Source organism: Melanerpes formicivorus, unplaced genomic scaffold (genome assembly GCF_026170545.1).
Source record: "Melanerpes formicivorus ecotype bairdi unplaced genomic scaffold, bMelFor1.0.p_v2 SCAF_46, whole genome shotgun sequence".
NCBI classification, from domain to species: domain Eukaryota; kingdom Metazoa; phylum Chordata; class Aves; order Piciformes; family Picidae; genus Melanerpes; species Melanerpes formicivorus.
In genome coordinates, this window is record NW_027142398.1 from 5,104,863 (window position 1) to 5,129,004 (window position 24,142).

At 60.8% G+C, this 24,142-nt stretch overlaps 1 protein-coding gene across 2 annotated transcripts in view; it reads right to left on the reverse strand.

Annotated features, from left to right (window-relative positions):
- Positions 1 to 23,068, reverse strand: part of GRM4 (glutamate metabotropic receptor 4) — a 42,079-nt gene extending 19,011 nt beyond the window's left edge. Inside the window, exons 1-4 of one of the 2 annotated variants that reach the window (XM_068159812.1) lie at positions 22,987 to 23,068; positions 15,118 to 15,887; positions 7,813 to 8,029; positions 1,043 to 1,178 (exon numbers count right to left, since the gene is read on the reverse strand). In XM_068159812.1, coding sequence (XP_068015913.1) covers positions 1,043 to 1,178; positions 7,813 to 8,029; positions 15,118 to 15,636 — 872 coding nt within the window. In that variant the 5' untranslated portion in view covers positions 15,637 to 15,887; positions 22,987 to 23,068. Of the gene's footprint in view, positions 1 to 1,042; positions 1,179 to 7,812; positions 8,030 to 9,463; positions 9,481 to 15,117; positions 15,888 to 22,986 lie in introns of those variants that run through there. The other variant, XM_068159815.1, reaches the window with a different exon arrangement.
- Between the last annotated feature and the right edge of the window lie 1,074 nt (positions 23,069 to 24,142).

Below are 24,142 nucleotides of genomic sequence, written 5' to 3' on the forward strand. Positions count from 1 at the left end.
CCCTGCAGGCTGAAGCTGCAGAGCAAAGCAGAACCAGCACCTGAGGCCTTCCATGGCTGGTGCTCAGTGAGTCAAAGAATGCCAGGTGGGAAGGGACTCCAAGGCTCCTCTGCTCCAAGCTTTCAAGGGGATGGTGGAGCTGGCCCAGCAGCCTGCCAGGCTGAGCCTGAAAACTGTGCAGTGCAGGAGAATCCACTGCTTCCCCTGGGAGATGATTCCAGTCTCCAGCTGCTCTCAGGGTGCCAAATGTTCTTCTGAAGACACCTTGTCCCCTTGTCCCCAGCACCCTCTGTCTCCTCCACAGGACTGTCCCTATTGCAGACATGGCCATACCACAACTCCCTGTTACAGATGTGCCCAGGCCATGCTGCAGGGTGCAGCCTCTCCTCCATGCAGCCACCTCTGGGCTGTGTCAAAGGCCCCTGCACAGCACCCTGCAGGGTGCAGCCTCTCCTCTGTGCAGCCACCTCTGGGCCGTGTCAAAGGCCCCTGCACAGCACCCTGCAGGGTGCAGCCTCTCCTCCATGCAGCCACCTCTGGGCTGTGTCAAAGGCCCCTGCACAGCATCCTGCAGGGTGCAGCCACCTCTGGGCTGTGTCAAAGGCCCCTGCACAGCACCCTGCAGGGTGCAGCCTCTCCTCCATGCAGCCCCCTCTGGGCCGTGTCAAAGGCCCCTGCACAGCACCCTGCAGGGTGCAGCCTCTCCTCTGTGCAGCCACCTCTGGGCCGTGTCAAAGGCCCCTGCACAGCACCCTGCAGGGTGCAGCCACCTCTGGGCTGTGTCAAAGGCCCCTGCACAGCACCCTGCAGGGTGCAGCCTCTCCTCCATGCAGCCACCTCTGGGCCGTGTCAAAGGCCCCTGCACAGCACCCTGCAGGCACAGCCAGGCCGAGGGCAGCCTGCCCCCCGTGGCAGTGCCCAGCTCCTGCCGTCGGCACCCCGCACCCCTCACCCCAGCCAGCAGCAGACACAGAGCGTGCTCTGGGCACGGTGTGGGTGCCCTGAGGCGCACTCCCCGTGCCAGCCCAGCCCAGCCCCGCACCTGATGTCGTCCTCGTTGGCGAAGATGATGACGGCGCGCGCGTGGGAGGTCTCCAGCAGCCGCCGGATGATCTTGTCGAACTCTCCCGCCTTGGGCTCCCGAGGGATCTTGACAGACTGGGCCACACACACCCCCCCTGCAACACAACCACAGGGCACTGAGCCTGGGAAAGGCCTCCGAGGTCACAGAGCCCAGCCATGGCCAAACACCGGAGGAAAGAGCTGGGGAGAAGAGAAGATGCAACGAGAGAGAGGACCGGGGGGAACGGCCTCAGGTTGTGCCAAGGGAGGCTCAGGTTGGATACTAGGAACAACTTCTTCCCAGCACTGTCCCAGGCTGCCCAGGGAGGTGGTGGAGTTCCCATCCCTGGAGGATGTGGTGCTGAGGGGGATGGTGTGGCTGTGAGCTCAGGGTGAGCAGCTGGAATTGGTGTCTCAAAGGTCTCCTCCAAGCTCAACAGCTCCATGATTCGGGGGTAGGCAGCAGCCATGACATGAGCCCTTGGCCCTCAAGGCAGCAGCCTGGCCCTGCAAAGGGTTCTCTCCCCATCCCTGTGGCACCAGCTGAGCTCCCAGCCCGGTGTTCCACAGGGTGGCTGCAGAAGCAGCTAATTAAAATCAAAAGAGATGAAGGGAAGCTGGCAGCTGGAAGAGTCCCCACGCAGGGCTGCTGGGCAGAGCCCTCCTGCTCCTGGCTTTCTGCAGATGCCAATAAAAGGAGAGATGGGAGAGAAAATTAAACATTGTGGGACCTTCTGCCTGTAATTGATGGTCTCAATTTGCATAGTAAATGACACGGTTGATACCTCTCCTGCCACTAAAAGATCCCCACTTAAGCAAAGGTCAAAGTAATTAGCACAGGGTGGCAGGGAGAGATTTCCCCATTTAGTGCCCTGGAGAAGAGCAGGGGGAGGATGGGATGGGGACAGGCACCAAGGCAGAGCTCTCCAGGACAAGGGAGTCCTCTCCCTCCCCCAGAGCTGGGGGAAAAATACCTGCCCTGGGTGGTCCTGCTCTGGCAGGGGTGTTGGTCCTTCCAACCCCCACCCTCTGAGTCTACAATTGAGGTAACTTGGCCCCTTGCAGCCAAAGGACTGAGAGAGGGAAGGGAGCTGATGGGTGCAGAGCAAGGGAGGTGGTAGGGACAGGGTAACTGCATCCCCCCAGCTGATCCCCACAGCCTGGGGGATCATCACCCACCCTGGCCCCACGCAGCCCAGCCACAGAGAGAGGTTTTCAGCTTCTCTTCCTCCTGTAATCAGAAACGAGGCCAAGTTGCTGTTTGCATCCCATCTGGGGAGCCAGATGGATGGAGAGGAGGAAGTTGGATAAACAGACTCCAGGACAGACAGATCAGCCAGGCAAGACAGGCAGCAGCAGGCAGTGCCAGCAGGACAGGTATGCCCCTGCCCGGGGGGCACTCAGCCCTGGTGACCACCGAGCCCCCAGCCAGGCCAGGGTGGCACAACTGTGCCACCACAGACACAGCTCTGGCTAAGGAGCTGCTGCAGCTTCATTAGTTTCCATGGCAATCAGAGGAGAAAGCCCAAGCAGAGCCCAAGCAGAGCAGCGGTTTGCAAACACAGGAGCCGGACTGGTAGCCCAGAGGCCAATGGCTTCCTGGGGCTCTCCTCCCCACCCTCTGCTCTAGGGAGATCACATTGGGAGTACGAGTCCAGTCCTGGGCTTCCCAGTTCAAGAGAGACAGGGAACTGCTGGAGAGAGTCCAGGGGAGGCTGGGAAGCTGCTGAGGGGCCTGGAGCAGCTCTGTGAGGAGCAAAGGCTGAGAGCCAGGGGCACTGGGCACAAACTGGAAGCCAGGAGGTTCCATCTGAACAGGAGGAGAAACAACTTTGCTGTGAGGGTGCTGGAGGCCTGGAGCAGGCTGCCCAGAGAGGCTGCGGAGTCTCCTTCTCTGCAGAGCTTTCAAATCCCCCTGGACACCGTTTTATTCCCCTGGCAGAAGCTTTGAGCACCACCTGTGGATCCTGTGGCACTTGCAAGGGCAGCAAATTGTCCTTGGGTGAACTTGTGCTCCTGGAAGTCAGGGAGCCAGAGGCGATGGGCTCATAAATAAATAAGAAAAGAAACTAAATCAATGACAGTTCTGAAACGGCCACATTGCTGCTACTCAGCAGCTCCCTTAATCAAACTAACGAGGAATGCAACAAAAAAAGGATGTGGGCAATTAGGACTTAACGAGGATCTGATTAACATAGCGGCTGGAGAGCGCAGAGCACATGGGGGCAATGTGGCCAGGCCAGCGGGAGGTGCAGGAGGGGAGGAGGACCCAAACCACTCTCTGATGATGAAGACAAAAAGAGGTGGTGGGGTCAGGGAGTGGGCAGAGCTGGGGCAGCCCCACTGCCCTCCGCAGCCCAGGCTCTTAGCACCTCATCAGCAAACCTCAAGCTCCTGGTCGTGTCCATCCCCCTGCCTGGCGGGATCGCAGCAGCCCTGCAGCTCCACCGGCACTCGCCAGGGCCCTCTGGGGCTCTCCTCATTACGGGGGGGTTAACTCATGTTGTCAAACACAGGTCAGGGTTTAATCTCCCCCATTATGGGCTCGGTGGGAGCGCAGCCGCTCCGGGAAGAGCGGCGCTGAAGTGGCCTCTTGATTGCAGGTGGATAATCAGCTCTTGCTGTCGCTAACTGCACCATCAATCAAGGAACACTCTGCTGGGGCTCCCCGCGGAGCTGGCTGCCAAATGCTGGGTGAGCACAGGCTGGGAGCCCTGCCGGCAACAGCCACATGCGTGTCCCTCGCCCCCCATCATCCTGTGCTCCCCAGGCAGCTCTGGGCACCCCGAGGAGATGCAGGCTCTGCACAGCCCAGCACTGGTGGCCTTCTGCAAGCAGCAGCTGCACAGCTGCCCTGCATGCTCCTGGCCTCTCCTTCCTGACCCCAGCCGTTTAAATGAGATTCCCGAGCCCGGAGTCTTAATTGGCAAGCAGCAGGCGTCTCCCCTGCCCCGGGATTCATTATTCATGTCACTTCAAAGCCTCCAGGAACCAACTCGTTAAAGGAGAAGTCATTAGGGACATGGCTCTGTGCCCTCGCGCAGGCAAAGCTCCAGAGCCATCCTGAAGCTGGCACACTTTGGTCTGACCATGGAGCAGAGGATGCCCTGGGAGGTGGTGAAATCTCCACCTGTGGAGACCATCCTCCTGGACACCAATCTGTACAAGCTGCTCTAGGTGACCCTGGCACCAGACCCCCCTGGCTCTGGCATGGGAGCTGGACTGGATGGTCTCCAGAGGTCCCTTCCAACCCTCCCCATGCTGGGATTCTGTGCCACACTGCCCTGCACCGTGCTGCCAAATGGAAATGCAGCTGACACCAACGATCTTTGCAGGACGCTCTGGGGCAGCACTTAAGCCACATTAAAACAGCCAAAGAGAGCTCACCCATGGCAGACTCCTCTCTGTAGTGGCAGCACCCAAAAAGCCATCACATGAGTCCACAAGGAGCATGCAGCCACCGGTGCAGCCAACAGCATCACTGCCAGGGGCCAGCAGCATCACTGCCAGGGTAATTGCAGTGTAGAAGATACGATGACCCAGCCAGGTCCCTTTGTCTTGGTAGCCCAGGGCCAGCCCCAGCTGCAAGGGAGAGCTGTCCCCAGGGCGAGGGGGTCAGCCTGTGCCCTGAGCAGAGCCTCTCCACTGTGCCAGCCAAGGCTTTCATGCCAGGCTTTGCTAAAAATTGAAAGTGAAGGTCAAGCTGATAATGCATCAGAAAGCAAACAGCTTGAATGCTAACTGCTAAGCACAGCAATGAGCATTATTGCCTGATGGAAATAAAACCTGACTCTGAAGGCTCAGGCTCAGCATGAAAAATGAAGCTGCTGGGGAGAAGAGCAAGGAGATGCTCCCCTGATCCTGGTGTTGGCTGAGAACCCCCCAGGCAGAGCCAGCAGGACAGGGCTTGGATCCTCCCTGCAGTGCAAATACCTCCCCCGGGGGTAAGCTCCACTGCCTGACAGTGCTGGAGAGCCCTCAGCAGAGGCTGGATCCTCAGTCAGCCAGCAGCTCTTTTACACCACTTGAAGAGGCTGGAGGCACCTTGCAGCAGCAATGGAGCCTTTACACTGCTGCAGATCAGAGGCAGATGCAGGCAGGCTATGGAAGAGGGGCTGGATCCTTCACCTGCTCCCAGTGGAGGCATGAGGATGGGCCCAGACTCTGCTCAGTGGTGCCCAGTGCCAGGACAAGAGGCATTGGGCACAAACTGGAACCCAGGAGGTTCCATCTGAACAGGAGGAGAAACTTCTTTGGTGTGAGCCCTGGAGCAGGCTGCCCAGAGAGGCTGTGGAGTCTCCTCTGGAGAGCTTCCAGCCCCCCCTGGCCATTGTGCTCCTGGGCAGGCTGCTGTGGCTGCCCTGCTGGAGCAGGATTGGAGTGGGTGATCCCCAGAGGTCCCTTCCAGCCCTCACCGTCAAGATGGTTTTGGAAGCCGCTCAGAGCTCACCTAGGCACCCAAGGAAGCGCTGCTGCCCCAGGTGCCAGGCTGGGGCTGGCACAGGAGGGCTCTGGCCCACCAAGACCTCGCTGCAGCCTGAGCAGGGAAGCAGCATCGCCGACACCGCCGGGGCCGCGCCGCCGCCGCTGCAGCGCAATTAGAGCCGAACGCTGCTTTTTGATCAGTAAATTATCACTAATGCAGATAATGGCTGGGTGATGTGGATACACAAATTACAGGACTGCCTCAGCCCCGGATTCCTGCGCCTGCAGGGCGGCTCCGTGGCGCTCGTTTACTCTGCAATTACTCTGTCAGTCGTTAACCATCTGCTCGGAGCAGCCCGCGGGACCCGCAGGTATCTCGGAGAAGTGCTCCTGCTGCAGTGGGACCTCCAGTCGCGACGACTGCTCCTCACTGCTGCTCGTTCTGTACATCTTAGAATCGCTGGGCAGCACTGACGAGAGCCTGGCCCCAGCCTCTTGCCCCTCACCCTTTATCTCTTGCCGAGCATTGCTCAGATCCCCTCTGGGGCTGCTCTCAGATTCACAGAGCTGCTCCAGCTCCCTCGGCATCCTCAGAGCCTCCCCTGGACTCTCGCCAGCAGTTCCCTGTCCCAGAACTCCAGATGTGGCCTGGCTAGGGCAGAGTAGAAGGGGAGGAGAACCTCCCTTGACCTGCTGGCCACAGGCTTCTTGATGCACCCCAGGACACCATTGGCCTCTGGGCTACAAGGACACTCTGCTGGCCCACCCTATGGGACAGCCTCACCAGCTCCTCTAGACCTGCTGGGCACCTCACAACCTCACAAGGACCTTCCCATCTGCAGCAGCTCACCATCACAGCCAGCCATGTGCAGACAGACGCCAGCCCAGCTCAGTGCCCACCCAGCGCTGGGCACAGAGGCAGCACACCCTGTGCCCGGCACTGCGCCCACCCGCTCCGCAGCGTCCCCACATGCTGCTGCTGGCAGAACCACAGCCCCATGAAAGCATTTCTGCTTTTCAAGCTCAGATCCTGAAGAGCAGCCTGCAGGTTGAATCCCAGATGGGTTTCTGTGCATATTAAAAGCGCAGCCGGTGCCCGCTGCCAGGGCGCGCCAGGCGGAATCACTGCTGCTCCTATTTATAGGCCTTTGATTAGGAGCTCAGCACCTAGAAGGTTTTATTCCCTTTATCCTGTTATGAGGCCATCACACAGCGTGACCAGCTCCAGACAGGCTGCTGCCCCCCTGCCTCTGCCAGGGCTTGCTGTGCCACTCAGGCACTGCCAAGTCAGGAACAGGCAGTAGCCTGAGCACTGCGGGCTTGAGACTGCCTCACCCCTCAGGCCCTGCCTCACTCTGGGCATGAAGCAATGCCAGAGGCAGGAGGGACCCCAGTGCTGTGCCAGTGCCTCCACGGGGTCTTGAGGAGGCTTTGAGCTCATAGAACCATAGACGGTTTGGGTTGGAAGGGACCTCAAAGATCAGCCAGCTCCAAGCCCCTTCCCCGGGCAGGGACACCTCCTGCCTGCAGCCCAGGACGCGGTTTGCTCTTTGCTAACACCAACTCATGGTAACGTCAACACCAGCAGCCCCCGGGGGGCCTGGCCACCCCACAGCCACTCCCGGGATGGATGCTCGACCCCCCGCGGGCTCCCTGGCTGCCGCCGCGGCTGCTAATCCGCCCCGAGCACGGCGCTGCTCCTGTCAGCAGAACGCTTCCTGCCTCCAGACAAATCCTCCCAAAGAGTTCTGCTGAGCAGGGACTTTCTGCCTGTCCAAAGCCTGCAGACAAGTTACAGCACCTGCCTGCAGGGATAATTCCACCAGAGCTGGGCGAGGAGCACGCTGCTGCCAGGGTTATTTTCTGTTAAATCCTGGCAGTATTTGTAAAAGTCTTTTCTCCTGGAACCAGCCCAGCCCCGAGGCTCAGCTCTGCAGAGAGGGGGTTAGACCAGCCCAGAGGATCTGAAGCCTCCTGGAAAGCACAGAATGGGATCTGGAGGTGCTCCCCAAATGGAGCCAGCAGCAATACAGCAGCCTGCCCTGCAGAGCAGAGGCAGCTTGGGATCACTGCTCCTGATCCTCTCTGCGGAGCTTGGATCCTTCCTGGCCAAGACCCTGTCCTCGCAGTCAGCAGAGCAGCTCCAAGGTTCACAGCACCATGGGACTGTCCCCCAGATCCTGCCAGCCCCCCTGCTCATGCACTGCAGCCACATCCCAGCTCAGGCCAGGGAGGCCAAGGAAATGCATCCAGCTCTCCATTCCCATCCTTCGCCTTCTCTCCTCCAGCCCCAGCTCTCCCAAAGCCCTTGAGAAACCTACTCACCATCCTCCCTGGACTTCTGGATGAAGGCCTCCACACCACTTTCCCCATAGCTGCCCTCAGAGGCCAAGGTGGAGACATAATTCCACTTGAGGGCTTTGACAATGTCCACCATGGCCTGGGCCTGGTAGGTGTCCGAGGGGACCACGCGGGAGAAGAAGTCGTAGCGGCTGTTGTCGCTCAGGTCCGGCGCAGTGGAGGCGTAGCTGATCTGGGGGATCTGGAGAAGGACAAAGCATCAGGGGAAAGCAGGGAGCTCCACACCACTGTGCTGCCCTCACCCTGCCCCTGCTCCCAAAGTGCTGGTCAGGAGGAGAGGGAGGTGAAAATCAAGGCAGGCTGTGGGTCGGGGGGAGCACGTGCAGCCGGATGGGCAGGGGATGCTCCACAGGACCCAAGCTTGGGATGCAGCCAGAATGGGAGAGGCAAACAGAAAACCTTTCTCCTACCCTGGACAGCACCACCAAGGGCTCCCCTTGGCTTTCTGCCCCAGGGAGGACAGACCTGACCCCATCCCAGCAGGTGCTGTCCACCCAAGCCCTGAATAAGCTCTCTGCATTAAATCAGAGCTGCTGCACTCCCTGGGGAGGATTTAGCAGCCAAGGACAGTGCGAAGCTCAACACTCACACAGCACTTTACACCTCCAAACTCATCACAGATGTTAATTTATCTTAAAGATGGAAAAGGAATATTAAATTATCAGGCCCAGGCTCTCCCCACCAGCCTGCAGCTGAATTCCCACAGAGCCTCATCCATCACCCCTCAGCCCACACCGGGCAGGGCTGGTCCTGGGCGCAGCCTGGCACCTTGCAGGGGCTGGAGCTCAGCTATGGGACAGCCTCACTGTGGCTACAGAGGTGGTGCCAGCACTGCCTGGAGCCAGCAGAGCCCAGAGAAGGGTCTGACCACCAGCTGCCCTCTCACCTTCCTGCAGATGCCAGGACAGAGCAAACAGAGGAAGAATCCCAGAACCCTATCATGGGGAGGGTTGGAAGGGACCTCTGGAGCTCATCCAGTCCAACCCCCTGCCAAAGCAGGGCACCCACAGCAGCTTGCCCAGGAGCACAACAGCCAGAGCGGGTTGGAAGCTCCCCAGAGAAGACTCCACAACTTCTCTGGGCCTGAAGTTGTGCCAAGGGAGGTTGAGGTTGGCTGTTAGAAAAAATTCCTTTCCTGGAAGAGTGGTCAGGGAGTGGCCCAGGCTGCCCAGGGAGGTGCTGGAGTGACCATCCCTGAAGGTGATCACAAGACCTGTGGCCATGGCACATGGGGACATGGCTTGGTGGCCATGGTGGTGCTGGGTCAGTGACTGGAGTGGATGACCTTGCAGGTCTGATCCAACCTCAACAATGCTCTGATTCTCTTCTAGCATTCTGTGGTCTTGCTTGGAGCTCAGCATCTGCAGGCTGGGAAGACTTTTACTGTCCCACAGACCCTCCCAGGTCTCCCATCCCTTCCCACTCGCCCCCTCCTCCTCTGCTCCCCCTTCCAGGCTGAATCTCACAGTTTTTCCTTTGTTTCTCTGTTATTTTCCCCTTTCCCACTCCCAGCTCCCTCTCTCTCTCCATTAAATGTGATACTGGTGTTATAAACCCACGACTCCACCTGAATGCTAAGAGGCTCCTGGAGAGGAGCAGCCACCCTTCTGCCTACCTGAAAACAGGAGATGAAAAAAGGGAGAGATGGAAGAAGAGTGGGAGAGGGAAGGGAAGGAATCTTTATCAAGGCACAAATAGGATTACTCTCTGTGACAATCTGCTTTGTGCTCCCTTCCAAGGGGCTGTGATCTGCTCCTTGGGTAGCTGTGACCAGGAGCTGCTACACCAAGACTCGATTAAAATTCCGCTCAGCAGGCGAGGTGCTCGCCTGGCAATCACTCATCCCGGGGAGGAGCAGGGGGGCTGCTCCATGCCTGCTCTCCTTCTGTCCTCCCTGCTGTGCCTGGCCAAAGGATGGGCCGGGGGCTGGGGCTGCAGTGCGTGCATTGTGCCCAGGTGAGGAGGGCAAGCGGGCAGGGAAGGAGCAGTGCCCACCAAAGGAGGGGCTGGGGAGCAGGATGCAACCCTGCCCTGCCTGGGATCACAGAACTGATTCTGTCAGAAGAGACCTTTAGGGTCAGGGACTGCCAGGGCACCACTGAGCCATGGCCCTCAGCACCACATCTCCAGGGCTTTGAAACCCCTTCAGGGATGGGGACTCCACCACTGGCCTGGGCAGCCTGGGCCAGGCCTTGACAACCCTCAAGGGGGAAGAAAATGTTCCTCATGTCCAACCTGAACCTGCTCTGGTGCAGCCTGAGGCTGTTTCCTCTCATCCTGCCACTTGTTTCTGTCACCTGGCTCCAGACTCCTTGAAGGGAGCTGCAGAGAGCAATGAGGTCTCCCCTCCCTCCACTTCTCCAGGCTGAACCCCCTGAGTTCTCTCAGCCACCCCTCACACCTTCCAACAGCTTCATTGCTCCTCTTTGGCCACACTCCAGCGCCTCAATGTCCCTGGAGTGAGGGCCCAAGGAACCTTTCCAGAGGGTCCCTTCCCAGAGACTTTTCTCCCTGGCAGGAGTTTCCTTTGAACAGATCCCTGCCCCTGCAGGGCACTGCTGACAGAGACCTCCCAGCTATTCCCCGTGCCACCACACATCCCACCCGAGCTCAGGCCAAGCTCAAGTGGCCAGAACATATCTGGTTTTAAGCCCCAGAGTGCCCATCCTGCCCAGACCTCTGCTGGGAAATGCCTGTTGGTCTGCAGGCTGCAAACTGCATTTTAATAAACAAATGGAAGGAGCTTTTCTGTCCAACTCCTCTGCTTTGAGGGGAAGGGAAAACAAAATACCAGTTCCCAGGTGACCATTTCAGAGACTTCTGCTGCCTTTTTCCCTCTCTGCCTTTCTGATCCCCTGGTCTACAATAGCCCAAATCCTGGCACCGCTTCCTGTCTCAGATAAAAGACAGAAGTCCTTTCAGGGCCATCAAAGCAAAAGGCAGGCAGGGAATTCAAGGTTCTTAGAAAGAAGAAGAATGTGGTGGGCAGAGAGAGCTGGAAATGTATCACAGCTGCATATTTGGGCACTGGTGATACCTTGCCTGGCTCCTCTCCAGTTTGGCATAAATACCACAGTGGGGGGGGGGGGGAATATCAGTGGGACCAGCTCTCCTGCACCCAAGGCTCCTGTGCTCCATTAAGAGCAGGGAGTAACCCCAGGACAGGTAGTAAAAAACTCCTTCAGCTCTCTTTTTGAGCCCAAAAATCAGAGTCAGCATTGGCCAGGAGCAGCCCAGCCTGGAGAAATTCCCTCAGGGTAAAAGAGCAGGGGGGAGGTGGGAAGGAGGAGTTTCTTTAACTCAAGGGTGGTGAAGCACTGGAGCACCACAGAGGTGGTGGAGTCTCCATCTCTGGAGCCATTCAAAACCATTCTGGACAGCACCCTGGGCAGCCTGCCCTAGGTCACCCTGCTTTAGCAGGGGCTTGGACTGGATGACCTCCAGAGGTCCCTTCCAACCACACCACTCTGTGGTCCTGTGGCTTAAAGCATTCATCTGAACATCACCAAACAGCCAGGAGGGAGGAAGCTGAAAACCAGGCAGGCACTGCCCAGTCAGAGCCACACACTGCTCAGGAGCATCCCCACACCAGGAGCAGGGTTGGGAGCACCATAATTATTAATTTCATGCATATCTTGAGCAAGCCCAGGATCACCCACAGATGGGAGTGATTTAATTAGCATTTCCATCATGCAGCCATTGGGAGGGCAGCTTTTAATTAGGGAGAGCATAAAGCCCTGCAGGGGCTGAGTGGGGATGGCCAGAACACAGAAGCTGCAGCCCCCATCCCACTGCCCATTCCCCAGGGATGCAGGCTCAGGCCCAGCACCAGGGCAGGATGAAGCCCTTGGCTTCTTCTCATTGAGCCAGAAATATCCAGCACCTCACAGCCTCAGTGCTGCTGAACAGGTCTCTGTGCCTCAGTTTCCCCCAGCAGAACAAAAGTTGCTGGAAAGCAGCTCCACAGAGAAGGATCTGGGAGTGCTGGTGGGCAACAAGTTCCCCATGAGCCAGCCAAGTGTCCTGGTGGCCAAGAAGACCACAGGGGTCTCCTGGGGTACATGAAGAAGAGTGTGGCCAGCAGGTCAAGGGAGGTTCTGCTCCCCCTCTACTCTGCCCTAGCAAGGCCACATCTGGAGTTCTGGGTCCAGTTCTGAGCTCCCTGGTTCAGGAGAGACAGGGAACTGCTGGGGAGAGTCCAGAGGGGGCTTGGAGCAGCTCTGTGAGGAGCAAAGGCTGAGAGCCCTGGGGCCGTTTAGCTGCTCCAAGGCAGCACATGACAGCCAGGGAGCAGAGGAGTCCTTGACCTGCCCACCCCCCTGCCACGATCTGTGAAACCCAGCCTGTAAGTCAGGCAGCTCTGCTGCTGGGGCAGCCCTGGAGGGGACACCAGGCAGCTGCAATTTGTATCAATAAAGCCTCTGAAGAAGGAGGCAGGGAAGTGGCAGCAGCAGGCGATTAATCAGAGCTCCCCCGGCCGCTTTCCACCTTCCCGCCGTCGTGAAGGTTATCTCCTCACTAGGTGGGGAAATGTGGTGCTGAACGCAGCCCCCCCACACCCCCTTCCCACCACACTACCCTCAAAGCCTTGGGGCATGCCCAGGCCTCTGCACCGTGGGCCAGATCCAGCGCTGCACCCTCCTGCCTGCAGCGACCCAGCCCCAGAGAGCAAACCCTCACTGTGTCTGCAGGTGCTGAGCACCCCCAGCCCCAGAGAGCAAACCCTCACTGTGTCTGCAGGTGCTGAGCACCCCCAGCCCCAGAGAGCAAACCCTCACTGTGTCTGCAGGTGCTGAGCACCCCCAGCCCCAGAGAGCAAACCCTCACTGTGTCTGCAGGTGCTGAGCACCCCCAGCCCCAGAGAGCAAACCCTCACTGTGTCTGCAGGTGCTGAGCACCCCCAGCCCCAGAGAGCAAACCCTCACTGTGTCTGCAGGTGCTGAGCACCCCCAGCCCCAGGCCGGCGTCTCTTAGGCGAATCATTGCTGCTGTGCCACAGCCCTGAGCCCAGGACAGCTGCTGCCCTTGCTGCCAGGATGAAAACCAGCAGCTCAAAGTGCCCAGCATGTGCCGAGTCCATCCTCCCACCAGGGCTGAGCTCTTTCGAGATGCAGCATTTCAGGGATCACATTTGCAGGGGATGGATCTGGTTCCCTTTACACCAGCACTGCTGTGGGGGTTCAGGAGAAAGTGGGCAGAGCTGGGGCTGGAAAGCCAGAGGAAACAGAGGAAACGGGTGGGAAGGAGCTGGAGTGTGCCAGAAAGCTCTTGCAGCGACGCCAGAGAGATGCTATGCAGGGAGCCGAGGCCGGGGAGCGGCAGGAAGGGTTTCTGCAGGCTGAGCTACGAGGAGTGAGGAAACAGCTTGGACAGAGGATGCTGCATCTGCAAGTTGCTGCACTGATGTACAGCTTTAATCAGGTGGTGGCAGCTAACGAAGGACACCTCCCTGGCGGGGAGGGGAAGGGCTGGGGATGGAGAGCGCAGGAGGGGAGCATGGGAAGGGGCACTGAGCACCGTCCAGGATGCTTCCCGCATCCTGTGTTGGGTCCCTGTTCCAGCTCCCGGCACTTCACAGCAGCATCCTCTCGCCGGGGGAACAGCCGAGGGCAGCTCTCACCTCGTGTCACAATGCCCTTGCAGGAGCCAGAGCTTGAGCAAATGTCATTCCCAAGGGAATGGGCAAAGGCAACCAGCTGCGGAGCGGTGCCCGGGAAGGCAAACGCTTTGCTGAACCTCGGAGCGGAGTCGTCCGCGCCGAAAGGTCAGCGGCGGCGCGGAAGGGAAGTGCTGATTTCCATTTGAAGCAAGTCCCTGCCACAAACCCATTGAATAACAAAGAGCGGCAGCAGCTCGCAGGTCCCGGCACGGAGCGGGAAGCAGCCCCAAGCCCCTCTCGCTGCGCACGGCAAGGTGGAAGGAGACCCTCACATCCCATGGGAACGATGTCCCCCAGCTGGAGAGCGCAGGCAGTCTGCATCCACCTGCATGCGAACCCTCCTCACCCCCCCAGGGGGATCTGCCACTCTCTGAAGGGCTGAGCTTGACCTGTATCATCCTCCCGCAGGGATTTCAAGGTCCCCATTCTCAGCCCGTGAGCCAAGGTCAACCCTGGGCTTCAGACATGCCCTCAGCAAGCCACCAGTGCCCTGATGCCAAGCTGGGGCATGGCTGCACCTGGGTTGGCAACAGCCTCCCTGCACAGGGCACAGCTGCTTTGCCCAAGGATCAAAACCGGAGGAGAAGGAAGAGAAACAAAAAAATCCCAGCCTAGGAAGGCTGCAGGTACCCCCACTCCTCCGACTGTCACGCTGCCTCCCCGCTGCCTGCCTCCCTCCTCCTCGCCCAGGCGAGCATTCAATCTTTTTTGTCTCTGCAAATAGCTTTTAAAGTTCCTCCCGCTCCTTCTAATTTCTATTATTTTAATTATTGAGTAGCCTGCTCACCCGTCGCCTGCAACATTAACGCGTTCCTCACAAAAGGGACCCAGGAAAATCAAACCCCAGCAGCCAGCAGGGTTCTCTCTTCACTAACAGCTTCCAGCCCCCCCGGGAGGGCACCCGGCGCTGCCAGCACGTTGGGCAGGTAGAGGAAGAGGAGTGGGGCGGGAGTGAGAAGGAGGAAAATAGCATCAGAACCGAGGGGGCTTGGGGTGCTGGAACGGGAGGCAGCGCTGGGACCTCACTGCGGAGAGTCTTTGGTTCCTCCCTGCTGTTTGCTCCTGCCAAGCCCTCTCCAGCCCCGGGACATCGCTGTGGATCAATAAAGGCACAGCGAGGGGGGAAGTGCTGAGAAACTCCTCGGCTCCTCGGCCATTTGGTTACAGCGTGGCCCTAGATCTTGGGGGTATAACCCACACCCCCCTGCCCAACCCTCCCTTACAGCTGGTGCCCCGAGATGTGCCCACTGGGCACGGGTGGTGGGCTGAGCCCCGCATGGTGCCCTCCATCCCACAGCCATCCTCAGCCCACCTCCTGCACGGCGACCTCCCTCCCACAGTGCTGCTGACACCAGGAGCATCAACATCTCCCCCTCCCCACGGAGCTGGAGGAGAAGAGGAGAGATAAAAATCCTCCTGCTAAACGTGTCAGCAGCGGAGGGGGAAGGAGGAAAGGATCTCCAGGGACCCGGGGGAGGCAAGAGAAGGGTTTTAAAGACACCGGCTCCTGCCTGCCCCCGGAGTGGAGGAAGAAGCACGCAGGGAGGAACAGGCACAACCCCCCGCGGGGGCTGCCCCCGGGGGTTATTTTTACCCCGCCCGAGCCCTACCTTGAAGAGCCTGAGGATGTTGGCCACCATGATGGAGACGGAGCTGGCGGAGGCGCCGATGACGCCGACCACGCGCTCGGGCCGGGTGATGATGGGGGGTCCGCCGCCGGCGCAGCGCACCTCGGTGCTGTCCTTCTCGATCAGGGCCTGCACGAAGGTCAGCGACTGCTCCAGCGTGTGCGTGTCCCGCGAGCAGGTGTCCAGGATGCGGGCGCCCAGCGTGATGTTGGGCAGCAGCTCGGGGTCGTTGTTGATGCGGTCCAGGGCGAAGAGCATGGCCTCCAGCCGGTGGATGCCCTTCTCCTTCTTCAGCTCCCCGCAGGCCTTGCCCTCCGCCCCCCGGGCGTGCACGGGGAAGAGCCCCCCGAGGGTGATGTCGCCGTCGATGCGGATGGAGTTCATGTGTGGGTAGCCCTGGCCCTTGGGCTTGGCGGCGCCCCCGGGCGCCCACCCCCAGCTCCAGGCGCTCAGGAGGAGGCAGAGGGAGAGCAGCTCCATGCGGAAGTGCCCCCCGCTCATCGCCGACGCTGGGGCAGAGCTGGCAGCCGACTCCGGGCGGCGCTGGTCAGGGAGCGAGGCTGGGGGGCATGGCTCTGGGCAGCTCCTGCACGTGGCGCCCTCAGCGGCTCCCGCCGCCCATGCCAGCCCCTGGGGAGCTGCGTGCGGCCAGGCTGCAGCAGGGCACCGCGGGCTGCATGGCTATGCCAGGGAGAAGAGGTAGCAGTGGAGACAGAAGCCCAAGCAAAGCGTCAGAGCCTTCCTCTGGAGCCCTTGAGAGCGGCAGGGACAGGAGGGAAGGAGAGAGAGAGAGAGAGAAGGGTAAGAAGCATGAAGAGGACATCAGCTACCCCTAGCTCTGATCAGGGAGCCTGGTGGGAACTGGCACTGGGGCTTGCTGCACAAAATTGAGTTGGGGTTCAGCTGGTATTGAACTGACACCAGCAGCTCTGGCTCAGCCATGCCACATCCAGGCAGAGGGGACCAGTGTAGGACCCCCAGGGTCACTCTGCCCCAAAGAGCAGAACCAGGCCAGTGGCTGGTTCAGGGCTGGAGGGAGGCCCTGGCACCCTGGGCTAAAGATCTCCCCAAGCCTCCTCCCAGGTCTCCCCTCGTCAGGGATCAGAGCCCCAGGCTGTGCCCCATCTCCTGCTGCACCAAGCTCAAAGCAAGGAGGTGCTGAAGGAGTTTGGGGCTGTTCCCAAGGGCCTTTTCAGTCACCTGTCACCAGTCTCCATGTCCTGAGTGCTGCATACTGAGTGGGCTGGGAGCTGATCCGTGTCTCAAGCAGGAGCTGACACTGCCAGGCACTGCCCGAGCCCAGCGCTGCGGATCTGAATCACCACCCTGAGCACTGCTGCTCTGCCACTCTTCCTCTGGGACACTGATTTCTGACCCAGCAGCTGCTTTCTCTCAAGCATCTGCCATTGACAGCTCCCAGCAGCAAATATCGACAGCTCCAAGGGCTTGTCTGAGTCACGGGGGGTAAGGGGAGGGATGGCTTTCTGGCTGTCAGCAACCCGGGGGTCCTCTCGAATTAGAAGCAGCAAGGATGGGTGGTGAGCTGTGTGCCAGGAGCATCAGGCTGCAAAAGCCATCGGACCCTCAGCCATATCCCCATGAGGGAGGAAGGAGGGAAGCTGGGAGCAAAACTGGTGGTGAAAGCACTGGGAGTGAGGTCTGGGTGATGCCCACAGGGTGCCCACAGACACACTGCCTCCTGACCTTCACCCCAACACCTGCCTGTCAGCAGCCCCAGCACCAAGCACAGCCTGTGGGGAGTGTTTTGGCATGAGGGTTAGCACTGGGTGCTGCCACAGTTTTGGCTGTGAGGTCACTGCAGGACAGCCCTTTGCCCCCCTCCCCACACCTCAGAGCTGCCCTGCAGCTCAGCTCCCTGCCTCAGTTTCCCCTCTGGGAGAAGGTTCTCCCCTGCAGCCCATTGCCAGCAGCTGCTGATGGATGCTGCGAGGGCAGCACATGATTAATGCAAGGCACCAAAAAGCAGAGGAGAGCAGAGCAGGCAAATGCATTCCCCAAGCAGGACAAGCTGCAACAGCGAGACCAGAGAAACAGCTTAAATTAATTTCATCTCCAGCCCAGAGCCCAGCATCCAAGTCTGCACCTGCTGGGCCAGATCCTGCGCCTGCCCCGAGGGCTGCTTCCTGCCGGAGCCAGCCATGCTGAGCCGCTTTACACCGCGGAGGAGATTCCCAGCTCCGCAGCCGCCCCAGCCGGGATGGCCCTCGCCTCAGCTCAGCTCCATAAATTATGCACGTCCCTGCCCGTCGGAGCCACTTGAAGGGCCATCTCCAAAGCCTTTCTGACAGCCAAAGCTTTTAAGCAACCAGAATTACCCAGTGTCTGCTTCCAAAGGCAGCACATTGTGAGTGCTGCGGCACGACACCCACCCGCCTCGTCCTGACCCGCTGCCGGGAGAGGCCCCGGGGCACAGCCCTGCTCGGACGGGATCAAGGACAGGGACCGAACCCTCTGCACGGTTCTCTCTCCCTCGCCAGAGCCATCCCAGCAGCCGCGGGAGCAGAGCAGGGGAAAGCAGCTCCTGCTACAGCCTGGAAGCAGGTCGGGCTCTGCCCAGGGCCGGGAGGCAGGCGATGGGGAGCCCCAGAGGCGCTCAAACGCAGCAGCACCCCCACGCAGCCCCACGCCCGCCGAAACCAGGTCACTTCTCACCCCCTCACCCCTCCCAGAGGAGAAGGCACGAAGGGTCACACGGAGCCCTGCTCCCACCGCAGCTCCCGCGGAGCTGGCAGTGCCCCTGGAGCCCGCAGCCTCTCCCTTTCCTCATTGAAGCCTTTCCCTCTGTTCTCTCCCCTTTGTGCCTGCTTTGATCACTCAATCCGAACCAGCTGAAGGTAAAAATACCACGGCAGGCGAGAGGAACGCGCAAGCAGCGGGGAGGGGAGCGGGGAGCTGGTTTGAATCCCTCTCTGAATCACTGGGGACATGCAGCCTGAATTTCCCTGTGCTGCAAAGGGCCAGAGTGCCCCCCGGGAAGAGCAGCCTCTGCACCATGAGCTTGGAGCTGCACATCTGGAGGGAGCTGCACATCTGGAGGGAGCTGCCTGCATACAGCAGGTGCTTGTGGAGCTGGGAACGGCTTTACCCTCATACCGCAGGCATCGAGTCACCTTCCTGCCCCACCTGCACGGCTCTGGGCGGGCAGCACCCCCCTGGGGAAGAGCAACAAGCCAGGAGCAGGCACCTACCCCCGAGGGTGGTGAGGAATGGTGGGATCGTGCCCAGCGTGGCATTTATCACGGCACCCGTGGAAGGAGCTAGGCTGCTTCCTCCCACTCCCCACGGGCAGGGCTCTGGTGAGGAACAATCCTTTCCACCACCATCATCCTGACCGTGCAGCAGCTGGATCCAACATCTGGAAAGCAATGCAAGGAGTAGCAAAGCAAGTCGATCTCCAGACCCTGGGCACAGGTGCCCAGCCGGAGCCAGACTGATCTAAGGAGGGTCAAGGAGCTGCAGAAGCGCCTGGTGGGGCTGCTGCTGCCCAGGGACAGGCAGAGCCTGAGGGGTCATGGCCAGCACTCAGCGCCGGGGCTGTGCTCCTGCCCTGATAGTCCCCAGCACCCCGGGACACTGCGCTGGTGCTGCACGGTGGCATCCTGCCCCCCTCTAGTGGTGGCCACGCCACTGAGTCATCGGCCAGCTCCACCATCCCCATCCTCACCACCCAGGGCAGCAGAAATCCAGCGCTGACTGCAAATCCCCATCCAAGCTGCAAAGCCTTCTCCAGTGCCCAGCGGAGACCACGCCTGGAGAAGGGAACAGCCCCCTCAAGCTTCACCTCTGCAGCACCTCCCCACAGCTCTTTCCATGCACCCCTGCAGGCACTGCACCAGCTGGGGCTGCACTCAGACACAAGCCAGGCTCACCACAGAGCCCAGAGGTGCTGTGGGCACATCCCCAGCTGCATCACCACCAACTGCCACTGCACACAGGGTCTGTCCCACCACGGGGGTCTGCAAGGAAAGCAGTTGTGGTTGCCCCACGGGCTGGTACCTCTCCAGGAGACACAGCTGGATCCCCCTGCACTCATCACCTAGGGTCTGGCTGCAGAATTTCCCTTCCCCAGCCTAGCGCTGCCAAAGCCCCAGGAACAGACAGTCCAGAGGGATCCCTAAATTGCATGAAGCCACCCCAAGACCTGGGGCCAGAGGCCCATCACCGCTGCACAGCACAGGGATGCTCTTTGCTGGACTCCCCACAGACCTGCCCCTTGGGTTTGCAGCTAGGGGAAATAAATAAATAAGGAAGGAAATGGCTCATTCCCCTCCCTCCTTCCACTCCCTGACGACCCCCAGTCAAAACCAAATCATTTGGTTGCCATTGGCTCCGTGGAGCCCCTGCCACTGCTGGCTAAGCACTGATCACCACGGTGGCACCAGAGGTGAGTTCTCTGGATCCCAGACAGGGCAACCTGAGCATCCCAACCCTTTCCCAGCAGATCCCACTCCCATGGACCACAGAGCTCGGCTGCACCAGAAGGAGATTCCTTCAGCTGTGCAGGACCTGTTGGCTCCCAGTTCAGAGCCAGGGCACTCGCTGGGTTTGCACTGAGCCTACCCAGGAGCATCAGGGCTTATTTAAACCGGGCGAAGGCTGAGCTGGTGGAGTTCCCATCCCTGGGGGTGTTCAAGAATCATGGCACTTGGGGACACGGTTTGGTGGCCGTGGGGGTGCTGGGCTGATGGTTGGACTCCACGATCTCAGAGGGTTTTTCCACCCAAAGCAATTCTGTGATTCTGTCAGACCTTCCCAGCCCGGCCGCAGCCCTGGGAGGGCTCTGCCAGCTCCTGCCCCCGGCTCACCGGCCTCTTCTTGCAAATCAAGGCCCTTTCTTTCCCCACCTGCTCTTCCCCCGGCGTGCGGAGCCGGCCGGCTCGCAGCGCAATGTCCCAATTAGCGCCTGCGCTCCCCTCCCCGCTCGCCCGCCGTTACCGGGGAGCTTCGCTTTGCTCCTGGCTTTTTAAATTGCAAAAGCCCCGTCAAGTGCAGCAGAATTCAGCCGTGGAGGGAGGGGATGCCAGGTTAAGTTCTCTCTCCACAGGCAAAACCTTAAGTATTCAGGTCAAGTACCCCCGCGCTCGCTCGGAGGAAAAGCAGAGCCCTGGCTCAGCGGGCAGCGGCGAGCAGACCCCGGATTTTACCATCAAAACCCACTCTGAGGTGCAGCTCCCCCCAGCAATCCTCCTATTGATCACAACATTTGCATAAGCCTAAGCCCATCCCCGAGGTGCCAGCTCGACCTCTCTGCAATCACCCAGCTCAGAGCCCCGTGGGGGCACAGCCGAGTGTCACCACCCTGCCCGCTGCCTCACAGCATCCCCCGAAGGATGCCGAGCCCAAAGCAAAATGCTCCCCCTGGGCACGGCGCGGACCCAGGGAATGTTTATCATGCTACAGCTGGATGCACACATCCTGAACCGCAGGCAGGCTCCCTCCTTCCCCCTCCCTCCCCGCTGCCAGGCAGGCCAGGGCTAATCCCTCACTTTGAAGGATCGGAAGGTGCGGGGAGGGGAAGGGAGCCGGCTGCAGGCGCGGAGCGAGCGGAGCTGGCTGGCAGCAGCTCACCTTGCGGGAGGCGGCAGACAGGCTCAGAGCTCCAGCCGGCAGCGGCCGGAGGCAGGGAAGGAGCCGGCGCTCAGCCCTGCTCCTGCCGTGTGCGGCGAAATCCCACAATGAATTTTTGATCACCTTCTGCAAACTGGGACGGCGCTGGCTCGGAGCAGAAGTGCAGCCTGAGCGCCGGTGCCCAGCGATGCCCGCGGCACTGCCCGGTGCTTCTGCTGCCATCACACCTCCGGCCCGGCACGGATCCAACAGTGTGAGCCCCTGCCCGTGCCCAGCATGGGAAAGCCACAGTAGGGGCTGAGACCCCCACACTGAACCAGGCTTTGTGCAGGGCCATCCACAGCACAGGGGCTCAGGCAACCAGATACACACACGCCCACCCCCAACCCCAAAGGCCACCTCTCCACTGGCCCAAGAGGAAGAGATGGTGCCCGCAGCGGGCACAGAGCCGGGGAGGGCAGCAGGAGCAGGTTCGTGTGTGTTATAATTAGGACCTGCCACATCTTCAAGCCTTTCTGGGAAGAGCTGGAAGGGGGTGGCTGAGCTGACAGATCCATCCTCCTCCTGCCTGGTGCCAAAGTTGAAACACGTGATGCTCTTTTTTGGGGAGACAGCAGGCTCCTCTGCCAGGCGATGCCAGTCCCCCGGGATGCGGGGCTGAGCCATGGCTGCACTCAAGCTTCAGCTCCTGCTGTAAAATCCCCCTGAAGCCCCCCCTTAGCTGCCTCCACACCCCGGGGGGCAGCTCAGTTCCACCAGCCCACTGCCTGCTGCCCTCCCCCAAAACGGCCTTGCCCGTGCCCCCCAGCCCGGGGCAGCCAGAGCCCACTGCTGCACACGGGGACCCAGCACCCTCACCACAGCCCCAGCACTGCGTCCCTGCAGCTCGGCCAGGACCTCTGCACATCCCACCGGACCCTGCCGCTCAGCACGGAGCTGCAGGTCATGGGGTGGAGGTCTCTCCCCAGCTCTCCCCACAGCTGCGGCCATGCCCAGCACACCCCCCTTGCATACAGCCCAGCTTACAGCGAGCAAAAGGAAGGAAGGAGAGGAGCTTGTTCTCCTGGCACTTCTCTTGGCATCTCCCCCAGCTCCTCGCTGCATTCAACAGATCTGCTCAGCTCCTTCCCTCCCGGGCGAGCGGCCGGTGCTGGCGAGCTCCTCCAGCCCCCCCAGCCCTGCTTTATGCCATCCTTCTCCCCATCAAGCCCCAAGCCACAGGTCACCCAGCGGCAAGCGATGCCAATGACTCACTCCACAGCTTCTCGGTCGCAGCCGCCGCTGAAGGCAGTGGGCATCCCCCCACCGAACCCGGAACAGCCCACGAGCAAATAACCTGGCTGGCAGAGCACGGGCAACTCATCACAGCAGGAGCAGGAGGAGGAGGATCGGAAGGAGAAGGAGGAGGAGGATGGATGGATGGAAGTGGGGCTGCGCCCAGGCAGGTGCTGGGAGACTTCTCCGATTTTTTCCCACGGCTGCCAACTTCCCCAGCAGCTCCTGGAGCCTCCCAGATCTGCTCTCCCGGGAGGCACCGGAACGCTCCAGAGAGGAAAACAAACCCGGAATCCGCCTGCCCCAAACCGGGGACACCCCCACAGCTCCGGGCAAGGTTCCTACCCCGCAAAACCCCTCTGAGCTACAAGAGGCAGCCCATTTCCAGCTCCCAGCTCCCTGTGCCCCTGCCCTGCGGCGGGCTCTGCGGGCACTGCCCCTGCAGCTTGGCGAGCCCAGGGCACCCCCTCAGCCCCTACCCCTTGCCTTCTGCCCCAAATCCCTTCCCAGCCCCTTCCAGGCAGACAAGCTCCCCTTCACGCGGGGCTGATGGGCACCTCTGGGGACAAAGGTGGCAAGCTCGGGTACTGGAGCAGGAGGTGTCGTGTCGTGCCCCCTCTCCGTGTCCCCTCCCCACGGCGGGATGCTGAGGGGCAGCGTTCCGCAGATCCACAACTGTGAATAATGCAATGAGTGGGAAAAGGCGGGGGGGGAGCTGCCGCGGGTAGGGGAAGACACAGGCTGGGGCTCGGGGAGGGGTCCGTGCTGCAGCCTCCGCTGTCGCAGTCCCCCCAAACCCAAGCAGATAAGAAGGAAAGGCGAAAAATATGCTGGAGCTGGAGGAGGGGGGGGGGGGGGGGGGGGGGGGAGAGGGAGGGGAGCAGTGGGGCTGCAGAGGAAGGGGCTCCCCAGTCCTTCGGGGGAGGATTTTCGCTGCAGGGGGTCCCGGGGATGCTCCGCACCCTTTCCGCGCCGCTCCGCACTTACCCGCGGGCAGCGCGAAGTTGGCGGCGGCGACCCCCGTCTCCAGCCGCTGCCCGGTGCCACGATCCGACTCCGGTCCCGCTGGGGCTCGGGCACCCCGGGGGGGCCCTGCGGCATCTGGTGGGGGCTGCCCACCGGCCCCCCCAGCCCCGGCCCCGGCCCGGGGAGCCGAGCGAGCCGCAGCCGGGCGGGATCTGCCGCGCTCCGCAACGGCGACGAGGAGGAGGAGGAGGAGGAGAAGGAGGAGGAGGAGGGCCGGGACTGGGGAAGTTTTGCATGAAGAGGCTCTGGGAAGCCCGCCGCCGGCTTTTCCAGCCTTTTAAAGCACCAGAGCACCGCGGTTGGGGACCCCCTGCACCCTCCCCACCCCGGCTACACCCGGCTCTCGGCGGGGGGGATACGTCTGTGGCCCCATAAGACACCCCCAAGGCCCCTAGGCCGAGCAGCACCGGGCATGAAGGGCTGCAAAAGCCCCACTGGGTGGGTGGAGGGATGGACATGGTCCCTCTCATGCCCTCCCACTCCCGGCACCTCTCCCCTCCTGGTCCTTAGCATCGAGATGTGTTTTGCTCCTACTTGTCCTTCTGTCCCTGCCGCTGCCGCGGCCATGAGCACAGCAGCAGGACTGACACCAGCCCGGGCCTCCAGCCCCCTGGTGCTAAAGAGCTTCCCACAGCTCACACCCCCGGGTTCACCATTTGCAGGAGCAGAGGTTCACCACGGCTCCCACGCGTGCCGATGCAGAAGCCCTTGCCAAGCCCTGCAAGGAGCATGGAGCACAGCAGGGGTACAAGAAGGGTCCCCCACACCACGCTGTTGAGACCCCAGTTCCCTTTAAGAGCCATCCTCAAATCTCCCCTCTCCAGGGCTGTCACAAGAGCCACGTTGCCACAAACCATTGCCCATCCCTTCAGCATCCCATCGAACGATGCCAACAGCCTGCTCCACACAGGTGCCCACAGCACGGGGCTCGTGCATCATCTCCTCAGCCACCAAACCTCCCCCCAGGGCCCCGGCAGCTCTGATGTGCCGATTCACTAATGCAGAGAAAACACAGCCCCCAGGAGCGGCCATTGACACTTGGGCTGCTCCGATCCATCACTGTGATGACCGAGCGGGAATCGGCCAGCACCGAGTCACCTGCCCCCGGAACACCCAG